At 38.1% G+C, this 16016-nt stretch overlaps 1 protein-coding gene across 1 annotated transcript in view; it reads left to right on the top strand.

Moving 5' to 3' along the window:
• The window catches only part of PTAR1 (protein prenyltransferase alpha subunit repeat containing 1), a 50428-nt gene that overhangs the window by 3014 nt on the left and 31398 nt on the right, over positions 1-16016 (top strand). Inside the window, exon 2 of the mRNA XM_040250404.1 lies at positions 4631-4800. Within this exon, the coding sequence (XP_040106338.1) occupies positions 4631-4800 (170 nt within the window). The remainder of the gene's footprint in view (positions 1-4630; positions 4801-16016) is intronic.

The following is a 16016-nucleotide window of genomic DNA, read 5'->3' as shown; positions in this document are numbered from 1 at the left end:
CACAGTGTCTTGCCCTTAGTTGCCACTATAGACTTAACTACTATAAATATTAGATTTAACCTGAATCCCTGTGTTTCTTAGAAAATATATAGGCCAACTGAATGATGAATGTGAAACACTTTATAAACTGAAAAATACCATGCAAATGTTTGTATGGTTGACTCCTAGAGAATATTTTGGAAAAACAACGGACAGCTTGACCCAGAGAACAGGTATTAGCTTGACCCAGAGAACAGGTATTAGCTTATTGTGCAGACTTTGGCTACCTGATGCAAAGAACCGACTCATTGGAAAAGACCCTGATGCTGGGAAAGATTGAAGGTGGGAGAAGAAAGGAACGACAGAGGATGAGATGGTTGGATGGCATCACCGACGCGATGGATATGAATTTAAGTAGGCTCCGGGAGTTGGTGATGGACAGGGAAGCCTGGTGTGCTGAAGTCCATGGGGTTGCAAAGAGTTGGACGTGACTGAGCGACTGAACTGACAGACCCTGTGCTAATGTGAAGGACAGCTTTTTACCGTGCAGTTAGAGTCATGTCAAAGTTCTCTTGTCCAGAAAGTTACTAATTTCTATTACTGTAATATTGATTGAACTCTTATTGTTTATGAGCTACCATCTTTTCTGCCGATGCATGAGACTGGGTGCTCAGGGCTGGTGCACTGGGATGACCCAGAGGGATGGGATGGGGAGGCAGGTGGGGGGTGGTTCAGGATGGGGAACACATGTAAACCCATGGCTGATTCATATCAATGTATGGCAAAAACCACTACAATATTATAATTAGCCTCCAACTAAAATAAATAAATTTTAAAAAAAGAAATAGAAAGTATAAAATACAGTTCTTATACTTAAGGCACTCACAGAAATATCTCTAATGGTAGAAATGTTCTTAATCCGTCCTGTCCAATTTGTAGCCACTAGCCGTATACAACTGTTGAGTGCTTGAAATGTGGCTAGTGTGAAAGAAGAACTAAAATTTACATTTTATTTAATTTTGATTGATTCATACATAATGGGCACATATGCCTGGTGACTACTGTATTGCACAGCGCAGGTCTAGATGGAGACCTAAGACAGACCTTGTTCCTCATGTTTAGATAGCTTCTCTTATCTCTACTTTTCAGAAACATGACTTAAGCTGGAATAGGTCCAATTATTTATAAAAGTAGTATTTACCAGCTTCCTATTGGGGAGGGAAGGATAGTCCCCAAACTGTATAATGTAGAGTGACTAAGATTTTGAATTAAGCCACAAGCACAGTGACCTTGGTTAATCACCTAACCTTAGTGGATCTGTTTCCTCATCTGACAAAATGAGAGATGGAGGAATGAAGGAATGAAGTCCCTTCCAATTTCAGAATGATTCTGGAATTCTAAAGTGTCTGAAAAAAAGTGGGACTAGGCATAGGTGAAGTCTGAAGTCAAACACACTGTTATTTGGAATCTTACTGACCTACCTGCCTTTATTAAGCACATGTTATATTTTTAGGAAGCAGCATAGCACTGTATCGTAGGGTCAAATAACTTGACAAAGGCTTATTAGCTTTCTTTGCTTTAGCTTCCTATTATCTCCTAACCAATGAACTTTTCTGCTTGACTTCAGGCTCTTAGCTGAATTAATGATAATATGCTTCATCTTTGCCTGATACTTTGTAGCTCACCACATCCTTTACGTTGTATTACTTGCTTTCCTGAGTGGCAGGGAAAGGGTTGTCGTTCCTGTGTTTCAGATGAGGATGCTGATGGCAAGTGCCTAGTCAGGTCCACGGTGATCAGTGGTAGAATGGAGACTAACTGGAATCTTGGACCTTAGAAGACTGAGTGCTTTTGTCTATGCATCCTGCTACCTCTCTTTTAATGTTTTTATCCCTGTCCCCCAACCCTTGGCCTAGTGCTTTGTATTCCCTGATATGACCATTTTCATTCTCTTTACATGAGAATAGTTTTTGGGTTTCTAGGTTATAAAATTTGAAAGCTGGATGAAACCTAGCAGCCCGTTTTCCTTATTTAGAAATATAATGTAATACTTCCATTTTACAAATGAAAAAAAAAATGGAGGTCTGCTGGGGCCAAATGATAGGAGATAGAGATAACGATATATACACAGAGAGATGTATTTATATCATATTGACAGAACTAGGATTCAGACCTGCATTAGAAGGAAGTCAGAGGTACTGTTGTTTTGGAGAGTCAAGAAGCAATAGTCTTTGAAAACTGTTTATTTGAATGTAACACTGAAGTGCACTGATAATCAGCATTTCAGTAACAGTTATTGGCCATCTGCTATATCCAAGGCATTCTTGTTTTGTAAAATTATTTCTTGGAAGAATAGTAGACAAACTAAAGAAATGTGTTTTTTATTTGTGCAGATGGTTCTATCCTTTCATTTAGGTACCAGATTATTAGTTGGGCATTTTACATTTGGTGTCGTGAACAAGGCAGTTTTTTACATTGTGAATTTAAGTAAAAAATACTCCCCCAAAATGGACTGTACCCAGGAGCTAGAGTTCTTTTATTCTTGTTACTCTAACATTCATATTGACTTTTGCAGCTTTTTAAGTGTTGTTAAGTGGTTGTTAGATCTCAGAAAACAGACTTTCCTGAAATAATTACACTGAGTTTATTATTTTCTTTACTATAATTCTATTTGTTTTTTAAAAAGTATTTTACATAGTAACACCTGAACCCCAGAAAATATCAGCAATTCATACATATATTTAGTCAGTTATAGATCATGTGGCTAGTTATCCCAATAGTGAGTTAGATTAGATTTCATATCAGCAAATACAAAAATATATTTAGAAATACTGGACGTTGGCCTTAGATGCCTTCAGCATTATTGGCCCATTCTTCCTAGGAACCTTATGTATATTATTGGAATGGCAAAGTGTGTTAATGTTTTATCACAGATATTGACACAACTCCCCAGCAAAACCATCAGCTTTGTGTAGTCTGGGACCACCTTATTTTATTCATTTTTTGCATTTTCAGAACCTAATGCAGTATCTAATTCATTGTAGTATTCAGAAGATGTTTAGGTAATATTGGCATGATGTACCAAAACACCCTGAATTAGCTGAGTCAGTTGTCAGGACAAAAAGCCTTAGGTCCCAAAGTCTTCTTGGGAGTTAGATCAGCTTGAAAGAATAGTGACTTGCAACCCCTAGCACACCCTCTTTTATTGATATATCCCTGTGTCACTAAAGAAGTGATCAGTAGAAAGTAGGTTACTTCTGAGCTATGCAGTTAAGAGTTTCCAGGACGGATTTTATTTTAGTTCCACAGCCTCCCACCAGCTTGTGATGGTGACCTAACCAAAAAAAAGGAGTCTTTTCTTATAATCTGTAATCGAACAAGTTTCCTCTTTGCATCTATCACCCAACATACTTCTGGCAGAGGAAGCCAAGAGCATGATAGATAATGTCACACACAAGCTCTGAAAACCAGTTCTTTATTCCGTTTTTTAAAAACACATTTAAACAAATCTGCTTAGACCCTGTAAAAGTATTTATGTCAACTGCTCTTGATAAAAGGTGTCTTGTTAGTTATTCATTAATTAAGGGAAGAACATACTGTTTGAGAAAGGATGTTTATAGATGAGAACTGTAAATTCTATATAGTTGAAAGGCATGTGTACAAGTTTTACAAAAACATTGTGGTGTTTGTTGGTTCATTTACTGTGTAAGTCAGCTGCCCTATGTATTGTTGTTTTTTTTTCCCCCACTTTTATCAAATTTTTAAAAATTTATTTATTTTTTAGCTGAAGGATAATTGCTTTATTGTTGTTTTCTGCCAAACATCAACATGAATCAGCCAGAGGTATACATATATCCCCTCCCTCTTGTTTGTGAAATCTCTGCCTATAATGTAAATTTTCAGGGTAAGTTGAGGTGAATCAAGGGATTTAGAGGCCACCATAGATGAAAATGATCAAATCTTGAAATATTTGTGGTTTAAACTATATAAAAATAAAACCCTCTCCCCCAAAGATTCTTGGTATCCTTCCAAGAAAATTTTTAATGCAACTCTGTATCTTTTTAAAAGATTATACAAAGGAAATTTTTAATGCAACTCTGTATCTTTTTAAAAGGGCTTTGTGCTGTACACTGTGTTTGGCATTTTGCTTTTTTTGTTTCATATATCTTCGCACCCTTTCCATACCAGCATATGCAGATTTACCTCATTTTTTTTTTTACAGCTGTATCTCATGGATGGCCCATGTTTATTTTACCAGTCTTATATTGTTTGATACACATTTAGAGTATTAACAAGTTTTATTGCAATGTTGATATGAATATCCAATGAATTCCTTTATCTTGGCATAGGATAATTTCTGACCAGTAGAATTGCTTGTCAAAGTGTATATGTACTTAAAAAATTGACAGATATTTTCAAATCTATATTCAAAGATTAGACCAGCTTTCATTCCTGTCACCACAAGTACAAATAGTATTTTTTCCATGTTCTTGTCAGTATTAGGAAACTTAAATTCTACCAATCCAGTGGGTGAGCTGAATATTTGTAAGAAAAGGAAATATGTGCAGTTTTTTAATGCTCTGTAGGATTTGAAAATTTTTTTAAAGCTAGTATTCTTACCTTTAATTCTTTTTATGTTTTACATATTAAGAGATGAAATTGGCCTGATCCCATGTCCTGAAGCTAGGTATAACCGGAGTCCCATAGTCCTGGTTGAAAACAAACTTGGTGTGGAGAGCTGGTGTGTCAAGCTCCTTTTACCGTATGTCCACAACAAGCTCCTTTTGTACAGAACAAGAAAGCAGTGGCTGAACAAAGATGGTAAGTATGGAGACTGTCCTTTTTTTTTGATTTTTCAGAAGCAGCGTGACGTATAATAGGAAGAACCCTCTGTGATGTTGATGTTCCTGGATTCTAGTTCTGGCTTTTTCATTCATTGACTGGGCAGGTTCTTAACTTCTCTGTCAAATGAGTTTGGACTCATCACTCATTTTCTAATTTTGCATCCATGTGATTGTCTGGAAGGTGCTTCAACCATGGTGCCAGGTTCCCTACTTCTGATTTTTTTTTTTAATGTACTAGAGTCATTTGTAAGGTATTTGAGGAAAATATCTTATGGCTAAAAAAGGTTTGAAAATTTGTGAAGTGGACTCTAGTCCCTACAAGCTCTGTTTCTTTGGTTTCTAATCCTTAAGTAAGTTATAGGCAATAGAACTCATTTAGTAAGAGTTCATGTGAGGTAACCAAGGTTTGATGGTGCTGGTAATACTGTGAAGTGGCTCAGTGGTTTATGGTGGTGCTGTGGTACTGTGATCCCAGTTGAGCTCTCGCCCTCTGTGTCCTGTTCTGTGCTGAAATTAGCAAAAGAAAGCCATCCCAGCCTTCCTTTCTTCAGCTTCTCTGCAGAGAAACTTCTTTGCTGCATCAGATAATCCCTGTTCATCCCACCTGGTGTCTCTTCTTTGTTTTCCCCCGTGTCTGATAAGTCGCTTCAGTCGTGTCTAACCCTGAGACCCTATGAACCGTAGCCCACCAGGCTCCTCTGTCCATGGGATTCTCCAGGCAAGAATACTGGAATGGGGTGCCATTTCCTTCTCCAGAGGCTGCTGAGCCTCCATGTACACAAATTCTGTTTATATTTTAGGTAAAAGACCTGAGTTCTCACTTTTTTGGAGAATACTCATCCAAGATCATATTCTTAATGATTTCTGTAAAGCTCCTTTCCCTTCCCACATACACCAGTACCTTAAATGTCTTGGTATGCCTGCTGGCTAATTTTGAATAAGAACTGTAAAGTTCAGTAGCCATTACTACGGGCCTGCTCATACCAGAAGCTGCTCCAAGAACCGTGGAGGATAAAAAGATGCATAATACATGTTTCCTTTACTCAGAAAGCTTCCAGTTGAGTGAAAAATATCTCTTTGTAGAGAATAGTGTTGCCAAAAGTGACATATTGATTTTCTTGTGTTCCTCTTGGTGTTGTCCTTAATGTATTATCATTGCAGGTTAATAGCACTTTTTCCTGTTTAGACCAGTAGAAAAAAGAATCTGATTTGAAGATTTTATGTGAAATAGTTTCTACTTCCTGTGTTTCAGTTAGTCCACTGATATCTATTTATTAATTATAAGGCTATGTCTAAGTTTATTAAGTTTATGGCAAAAATTTAAAGGTAAGACATTGATCTGTTGTTAGATCCCCTTTCATTCTCCATTACCCTATTGTAGTTTTCAGTGACATTAAGTTACAAAGTAGCACCATGTGAATCCATGAAGTTATTGTTTTGCCTAACAGAGCTATATTGTGTATATTCTGGCACACAGAAATGTATGATTGAACCAATACATACCTAATTCTGTGTGGGGAAGACAAATGATGATCTTGTGTAGAAGAAACAGTATGAATTTTTAGTGTCAAAGGCTATTGTTTCAGATCATTAGCTTTTGCTCGTTGACGTGTGTTAGCCGAACCTGCCTTCTTCCTGTAGTCTTCCAAGTTCTTGTCTCTGTTTCCTTGTTTCTTGTCTTTCTGGGCAAGGCACTGTAGGCTTTGCTAAATCATCTCATCATGTAATTTTACCTTGATGTGACCCAGGAGAACCCAGGTAGATCAAATGGTTAAGCTCACTCACATGAATAGCTGACGTCTAAGCTTTGAATTCTGATGCAACTGGGTGTATACAGGAGCAACTTGATTTTATCCTAACCTGTATCCTCATGGAATAGTTTTCAATTTCACTTTTTGGGAGGAGGGACAGCCTGGTTCAGTGAGGTGTCATATACTACTTAGGTTGTATATTGTATTGGTAAAAATATGGAAGTGAGTTTCTGATTGACCAGAAAAGATACCTGAAAATGCAAACTGACTAACGTAGAAATACTCTGCTAAACTTGGGAACTGAAGAACACAGTAGTGAAATTTACTAAGGAAAAAAGTTAAAAATATTAGCAAAAAGCAGTTGTTTCATGAAAATGCTATACTTTTAAAACTGTTTTTGTAGAAATACATGTTTAAGAGCCACGTGAAGAAAACTGACAATTTAAAAACAGTTTCAGAAATGTCAGTGTCTATGTGATTGATTATGCCAAAATCCTAGGCATTCCCCTAAGAATGTTATCTTTAACTGCAGGTGACCTTTATTCTGGAAACATAAGTTTTTCCTTTTATCCAAACTGAATTCATGTTCTCATTAATGTGCTGAATTCCTTAGATGTTCGGAAATCATTTGTATTAGTCAGGATTCTCCATAGCAACAACCAATAGAAAAGTTTTTACATATATGTAAAGTTTTATATGTACAAAAAACAAGATTTGTTATGACAGATTGGCTCACATGATTATGGAGGCTGAGAAGTCCCACACAGCTTTCTGCAAACTAGAGACCCAGAAAAGCTGGTGATTTAATTCCTTGAGTCGGAAGGACTGATAAGCAGGGAATCCAATGGTTTAAATCTCAGTCTGAAAGCTGGAGAAAATAAGATGAGGTGTCCTATCTCAAGCAGACAGAGACGAAGCAAAACAGGGACGAATTCTTCTGTTTTCCTCCTTTTGTTCTATTCAGAAACCCCAACAGATTGATGTTCACCCACAGTGGGAGGGCTGTCTACTGAGTCTGCAGATTCAAATGTTTATCTCATCTAGAAACACCCTCACACTGATGTATTCAGAAATCATGTTTAATCTGTGCACCCCAGTCACATTTAACCATAGTTTAACCAAAACTAACCATCACAGCCTCCCTGATTAGTAACTTAGAAACTAATATTTTTTAAAAGTCTGCTGCAGTAATAGCCATGTTTGGTTTGAGAGAGGTGAGATACTGTAATTCAAACACATGTATACCTGTGGCAGATTCATGTTGATGTATGGCAAAACCAATATAATATTGTAAAGTAGTTAGCCTCCAATTTAAATAAATTTATATTAAAAAAATAATAATTTATGAAAAATCCATGACAGAAACAGAAAGCAAGGGAGCAGTCCATAGCATTGGAGTTCTGACTTGGTAGTCCCATACTCTATCCCCAAGTCACCCTTTCTGTCATCTTTTGCTCTTTCCTCTTTCTCACAACACCCACTGTCAGTTCATCACTGAGCTCTCTCTTAACCCGTCACTCTTTTTTTTTTTCAATTTATTTATTTTTAATTGAAGGATAATTGCTTTACAATATTATGTTGGTGTCTGCTCTATATCAACATAAATCAGCCATAGGTATACATATGTCCCCTCTCTTGAACCTGCCTCCCACCCCATCCCATCTATAGGTTGTCACAGAGCATGGGTTTCATCCATTCACTTATTTCTCATCTGGACAAATATTATCACCTCATAGCTAGTCTGCCCCATTTTCAGTCTCTCTTTAATCCGTGTTCATCATACCACTAATGAACCATTTTAAACAACACTTCTTAGAAACACAGTTTGAAAGATTCTTACTGAAATATCTATCTTCTTATTTCTTGATGTCTACAAGGTTAAGGTTGAGTCATTCTCTGTGGCCTAGTATTCAAGGGCCTTCACGAACTGTCTGTAGGCTACATCCCCAGCTTTTTCCTCTACTTTATAGTCAGCATCAGAGGTTGTAGACTCTCAACCCCACAGGCTGAAGTCAGCCCACATGTTTATTTAGTTTCAGCTTATATAATGTTGTTAAATGTTTAAAAATTAATTGGATTAACATTCTAAATTGGGATGAACTTTTAAAGTTAGGATGGAAATCTGGATTTCTCTCTTCACTTGAAACATCAGAAGTGTTGGGTATGTCCATTTTTGCATAGCCACGATTGGCTGGGAATCATTTGTTGTTGTTCGGTCACCCAGTCGTGTCTGACTCTTTGCAAGCCCGTGTGGACTGCAGCACGCCAGGCCTCCCTGTCCCTCTCCATCTCCCAAAGTTTGCCCAAGTTCATGTCCATTGCATTGGTGATGCCATCCAGCCATCTCCTCTCACACCCTCTTCTCCTTCAGCCCTCAATCTTTCACAGCATCAGGAACTTTTCCAATGAGTCAGCTGTTTGAACCAGATGACTAAAATACTGAAGTTTCAGCTTCAGCATCAGTTCTTCCAACGAGTATTCAGGGTTTATTTTCCTGAAGTTTGATCTTCTTGCTGTCCAAGGGACTCTCGGGAGTCTTCTCCAGCACCAGAGTTCAAAGGCATCGACTCTTCAGCACTCTGCTTTCTTTACGGTCCAGCTCTCACAACTGTATGTGACCACTGGGAAGACCATAGGCTTGACTGTACGGACCTTTGTCGGCATCACAGCTTCTGCTTTTCTTGACTAGACAAGCCTATTCCAGTTGACCACAACATCCCATGTCCTTCAGACACTGAGGCAGTATCATTACTATTTACTAGGTTTGCTTTGCCTCTTTTTTGCCATTTATTTGAACCCTAAAACGTTTGAGTTTACAGCTATATGATATACATTCCAGCCATACCAAACACTGTTCCATTCTTGGACTTTGCTGTGTACCACTGCCTTACCTCCATGCCTTTTCAGAGGCCAGGTTCAGGTCTAATGGTGTGTTGTGTTTGCTAACATGTTTCACACACATATGAAGCATCTTGACTACTCCAGGAAGCATTAATTACTCCTCTGCACTCCTGTGGGGGTCCTTATTCATAAGGAATTCGTAGTAGAACGTATCACACTTTATTGTAGTTGGTTATTTAAACAGTGTTTTTCTCAGCTAGGTTGTGAGTTTGTTAGAAAGAAGGGTTGCGGCTTGTCTTTATTTATTCAGCACTATTAATATAGCTGGAATCAAAATTGCTGGGAGAAATATCAATAACCTCAGATATGCAGATGATACCACCCTTATGGCAGAAAGTGAGGAAGAACTAAAGAGCCTCTTGATGAAAGTGAAAGAGGAGAGTGAAAAAGTTGGCTTAAAGCTCAACATTCAGAAAACGAAGATCATGGCATCTGGTCCCATCACTTCATGGCAAATAGATGGGAAAACAGTGGAAACAATGGCTGACTTTATTTTTGGGGGCTCCAAAATCACTGCAGATGGTGATTGCAGCCATGAAATTAAAAGACGCTTGCTCCTTGGAAGGAAAGTTATGACCAACCTAGACAGCATATTGAAAAGCAGAGACATTACTTTGCCGACTATGGTCCATCTAGTCAAGGCTATGGTTTTTCCAGTAGTCATGTATGGATGTGAGAGTTGGACTATAAAGAAAGCTGAGCGCAGAAGAATTGGTGCTTTTGAACTGTGGTGTTGGAGAAGACTCTTGAGAGTCCCTTGGACTGCAAGGAGACCCAACCAGTCCATCCTAAAGGAAATCAATCCTGAATATTCATTGGAAGGACTGATGCTGAAGCTGAAACTCCAATATTTTGGCCACCTGATGGTAAGAGCTGACTCATTTGAAAAGATCCTGATGCTGGGAAAGATTGAGGGCAGGAGGAGAAGGGGACGACAGAGGATGAGATGGTTGGATGGCATCACTGACTCGATGGACATGGGTTTGGGTGGACTCTGGGAGTTGGTGACGAACAGGGAGGCCTGGCGTGCTGCAGTTCATGGGGTCGCAAAGAGTCGAACATGACTGAGCAACGGAACTGAACGTGTTCAGTAGACATTTGTCAAATAAATAACAAGAATTTGGTAAGCAAGAGGTTTTAACTTAGTCTGGCTATTGATTCAGTGACGTATTCTATAATAATAAAGGGGTCTTTCTGGTATTTACCACGTAACCTTACCTCAAGCCTCTCTTGTTATGGTAACTTGCATGTATTTTAGAGGAAAGATTAATCAGTCCAAGTTGACCTTGGATTTGTTTTTCAATGCATGGAAACATATCTCTCTCAGAAACAGTTGTTAAACCCAGTGACCATACCAGGCGACTGTTCACCTTGGGCCATTTCTAGAATGCAGTGGAGCCAAGAAAGCATATTGATTTTTCACTGATTGTTCTATAGAATCCTTGCATATTCTTGTTACAGGTGAAATTTAGCTACTTCTTTTCCTATGTATACTGTACCCTGATTCATTTTTCCCTTGTGATGTGATGATGAGCCAGTCATATATTGGAGTGAGTGTAACACAAAATAGTTATTTGCTGGTATATGTTCTGGTGTTTAGAGAGAGATCTGTTTAATTTCAAGGGACTGTAGGGATATCAGTAGCTCACATCTTGGTCTATAATTGATGAAATATAGAGTCAACTGTTGATATTTGCATGTTTATCTTTAGATCTTTGGTTCAGCCCTTACTGGAAGACAGCAAAGTAATGGTAGACAGTGTGCTAGGTTGGAAGGAGCATCTTCTTTACATGAAAACATATCTGGATTTAGATTCAATTTATTAGCACACTGAAGCCACTTAGCATTGACTTTAAGCAAATTACTTAACCTCCTATTTCCACACCAAAAGAAGAGAATTCTAACAGATCTCAGGGGGTTGTTGTAAGAATCACATGTGAATTAAAGCACCCAGCACAGAGACCGGCATGCCATAGACTCAAGAAACACAGGTTTTCTTTCTCTCATTTATCCAGAGCCAGTAGAAGAGAAGAGTAGAAAAATACATGTAATACAGGAAGGATTCTTAATTATGTCCAGTATTTATAACTTAATTATTTCTCTTTCCTTGGCCCTTTCCCGTTTCAGATATTCTATCAATATTTCACTCACACCTCTTGGATCTGACTGGAATGCTTTCTAAAAGCAGTCGCATCTGAACTTGAGTCCTAAATCAGGAAGAGTTAGCAGTTTGTATTGTATTTAGAGAATAAGTATGTTTAGAAAATTGGGGCAGTGGGGTGGTGGTTAGAGAAAATGCTCAGCATTCGCTTCTCAGCCAGCTCAAGAGATTCTTTTCGACCCTCTGGTGGCACCCCATCCCAACGTCATTTATAACTGGGCTAGATACAGGCTTTCTAACAGGACTTACCATTGAGTGCTTTCCCTGTGTCAGGTACTGCTCTAGCACTTGATGGGCGTGAATCATCTAATACTCCTATGAGATAGCACTATTACTAGCTCAGTTTTATTTATGAGGAGAGCACTAAGGCACGGAAAGATTAAGTGATGTGCCTAGGAACTTCCCAGCTGCTAGTACACCTGGGCTCTGAACCCAGCAGCTGCTGTTGCCCTCCAGTAAAAGAAATGTTACTTTGATTAGCCTTCCTCTCTCTCCACACAGCCACAGATTGAAAAGTGGGGACGTGGGTATTTTCTGTGTTAGTTTTTGCCTGTGCTGCTATGGAAAGTATCTTGTGGAGGATGAACTCATCTTCATTTATGGGTGAGGGAGAGAGTTGTATTAGAAGTATGAACCAATAGCAACTATGGTTGATCATGTACACATATTTTTTAATGCAGAAAAGGAGAGTCCTAGAAACTAAACTAAATACCGGTTTATCATATTATCTGGGGTAGTGTAGTAGATTTTGAAAAACTGTGGACTTGAAGAAAAATTCCAGAGGCTTCCCATCATGTACAAACATTTTCATATAGTCAATTAATAACCAACTGGTTTTTGGTTATTGCTTATCATACAAGTTTAGAAATTTAAACTCTTTCATCATGAGAACAACTGCCTCATTTTTTTTTTCTTTTTACTTCTGATTAATTGATGTTGAAAAACTTATTTCTTGGTAAGTAGCAATGGTGGTTAGTTGAACAGATATTTATTAAGTCAAACTGTGTGTCAAACCACTCTGGAGAAATGGGATGAATCTCATTGCTTACAACACTAAGGTTAATGTTATGATCCCCATTTCACAGATAAGAAAACTGAAATTCAAAGACATTAAGTTACATGGGCAGTAAGTAAAGAAGTTGAGATTTGAACCCAGACAGAATGGCTTTAAGGCCTTTGCTGTGGGCAGACATGGAATTCTTTTGGGCAGAGACCGTATTTTTTTTCATCTTTGATGATTGAATGGCTAATTTGAAGATGTATGAAAGAGGACCTGTATCCAAAAAATGTACAGCCTCATTAAGAGAACAATATTTATATGAGGTTACCTAGAGTCGGACACCACTGAGCAACTTCACTTTCACTTTTCACTTTCATGCATTGGAGAAGGAAATGGCAACCCACTCCAGTGTTCTTGCCTGGAGAATCCCAGGGACCGCGGAGCCTGGTGGGCTGCCGTCTCTGGAGTCGCACAGAGTTGGACATGACTGAAGCGACTTAGCAGCAGCAGCAGCAGCTAGGTAAGATATGGAGAAGGAAATGGCAACCCACTCCAGTATTCTTGCCAGAAGAATCCCATGGACAAAGGAGCCTGGCAAGCTATATAGTCCATGGGTTCTCAAGAGTCGGAGACGACTTAGTGACTAACACACCAGGTTAGATATACACAAAACATAGAGATCAAAGATTGCTTTCAGCCGAGTAGGTTAGGAAGCCTTCCTGTTTTAAAAAAATAATTGTTATTTATTTTTGGCTGTGCTGGGTCTTTGTTGCTTTGTGTAGGCTTTCTCTAGTTGCAGTGAACAGGGGCTGCACTTCTTGAGGTGTGTGGCCTTCTCATTGCAGTGGCTTTTCTTGTTGCAGAGCACAGGGTCTAGGCATACAGGCTTCAGTAGTAGTGGCTTGCGGGCTCAGTGGTGGACACGGGGGCTTTGTTGCTCCATGGCATGTGGAATCTTTCTGGACCAGGAATTGAACCTATGTCTTTTGCATTAGCAGACAGATTCTTACCCACTGTGCCACCAGAGAAGTCTGAGGGAGGCCTTTATAAAGAAAGGTGCTTTTTTTTTTTTTCTTTTTAGTTCAGGGATAGGAGAACACTTTTGGCAGAGAGAAGAGCAAGGAGATAAATCTGAGTTAATAGCCAAAGAAGAAGAGGTAGGCCAGTGGGCGGTACATTTAGGGAATGAAGGAGTTTGGAGCATAGCACACGAAAGGAAAGTAATGGAACACCAGGCTGATAAGGAAATCTGGACCAGATTCTGATTTCCAGGTATATTTCTCCAGCATCCTGAGCTTTAGTCACCATGTGGAACCCATAATCTCTTAAGAGCAGCCTGTGTGGTAAGGTCCCTCTTTACCTTTGCTCATACTTTTTCAAAGCACAGTCTGCAGTGCCCTTTACTGTCTTGATTCATTTATAGTCTTTCCTGGGTACTCCAGTGAGAATTAATGGTGGCTGCTTTGGTGGTCCTCACAAGATGGTATATGTTTTTATTTCACAGTTATTTTAGTTTGTCTTCTAACTGTTTACACGTTCTCTCTAGCTAAAGGTTAGCCTTCTATAAGGCAAGATCAGGTCTTCCATTTCTCATAATATCCATTCTCTCAGTCCTGTGGCCCAGTTGAATCTCTGCACATAGTTAATACTTGGAATATTTTGGAATTAAAGGAATAATGGTATAGAAAATTGTATTTAATTTCCCTGGTAAATACTAAATTAGTGCCTAAAAGTGAAAGAAGGAAGAATTTTATTAGATTATTCTTTACAGACATATTGACATTATATAGTATATACATTGATGTTACATAGTAAGGATTAGTATAGACATTCCATGATACTTATGATGAGGAAGGTAAAGGTCAAAAGTAAAATGTGTGCTAATCCTACCTTTTGTTGCTCATTTAGTAAATGTTCTAGTACATTGTGAACGTGAAAGTGAACGTTGCTCAGTCGTGTCCAACTCTTTGTGACCCCATGGACTGTAGTCCATGGAATTCTCCAAGCCAGAATACTGGAGTGGGTAGCCTTTCCCTTCTCCAGGGCATCTTCCCAACCCAGGGATCGAACCTGGGTCTCCCACATTGCTAACAATAAATGTTAATCTTTTACTAAGATGATTGAGAATAGAATAACTGATTTTAGTGTTCACTAAAATATTTTAAAATGACAATAGGAATGTGTTTATGTGTATTTACTCTTAGATTTTTAAATTTTCTCTTTTATTCAAACACTGAGAATGTCCCAATTATTTATTGTAGACAAACATTTCAGTTGCAGTTATTAAAAGCAGTCAGATACAGACATTGCCACATACTAACTGACTCTGGGGAAATTGCTTAAACTCTCTAAATGGCAGTTTCCCTATCTGTAAGGTGAAATAAAGGTATCTTGGGTTATGATTGTGAGAATTAAATGAAATAATGTGAATAAATAATAATTTACTTGGTACACAATAATTATAAATAATTATAACAGTTTTATTATTTTATTTACTTAGCATTTAATATGAGCTTGCTAGAGATTATTGTATTTAGTATTATGCCTAGCTTGATCATCTTTTCCTAAAATTCTCATTTTCAGTTTTACTAAAATGAAGATATGTCTAAATATTATTGACTTTGTATTATTAAATATAGGCTTATGAAGGTTATTTAAGATCATGATAGATACATAATGAATATGAATAGACTATACAATGAAAATAGAAAATAGTAAACAAAATGAAAATATGTTCATATTAATAATTTTAATCTTTAATAATAATTAAAGATTAGATTAAAACAAAAACAAGGTATAGTTTTTTTTTACCTGCCACATTCATTTTTTAAAATATAATTGTATAAATCAGAGTCATAGGGACACAGGTATACTAATGTTACTCTTGGCAATATAAATAGATATAGTTCATTTGGAGAACAATTTGGAAATGCTTATTAGGAGCCATATTGATATTTATATTGTTCGACATAGCAGTTCTACTCCTGGAAATATATCCAAAGAAATGAATCTGTGAGACAGAAAGTGTGCTTAAAATGCTTGTGATGATACTATCCATAAAAGTAAAAAGAAAACAGGAAACAGCCTAAAGAATAAGATAAATGATAAAAGAATTGTTATGCAGTTAAAAATGTATTGGGCTTCCCTGGTCGCTCAGAGGGTAAAGCATCTGCTTGCAATGCGGGAGACCCAGGTTCGATGCCTGAGTCGGGAAGATCCCCTGGAGAAGGACATGACAGCCCCACTCCAGTGTTCCTGCCTGGAGAATCCCGTGGACAGAGGAGCCTGGTGGGCTATAAATATAGTCCATGGGGTCATAGAGAGTCAGACACGACTGAGCGACTTCACTAAAAATGTATACTGTTAAAAATGTTAGCAGT

Source organism: Oryx dammah, unplaced genomic scaffold (genome assembly GCF_014754425.2).
Source record: "Oryx dammah isolate SB20612 unplaced genomic scaffold, SCBI_Odam_1.1 HiC_scaffold_1, whole genome shotgun sequence".
NCBI lineage: Eukaryota > Metazoa > Chordata > Mammalia > Artiodactyla > Bovidae > Oryx > Oryx dammah.
This window is presented reverse-complemented; position numbering and strand designations above follow the sequence as displayed.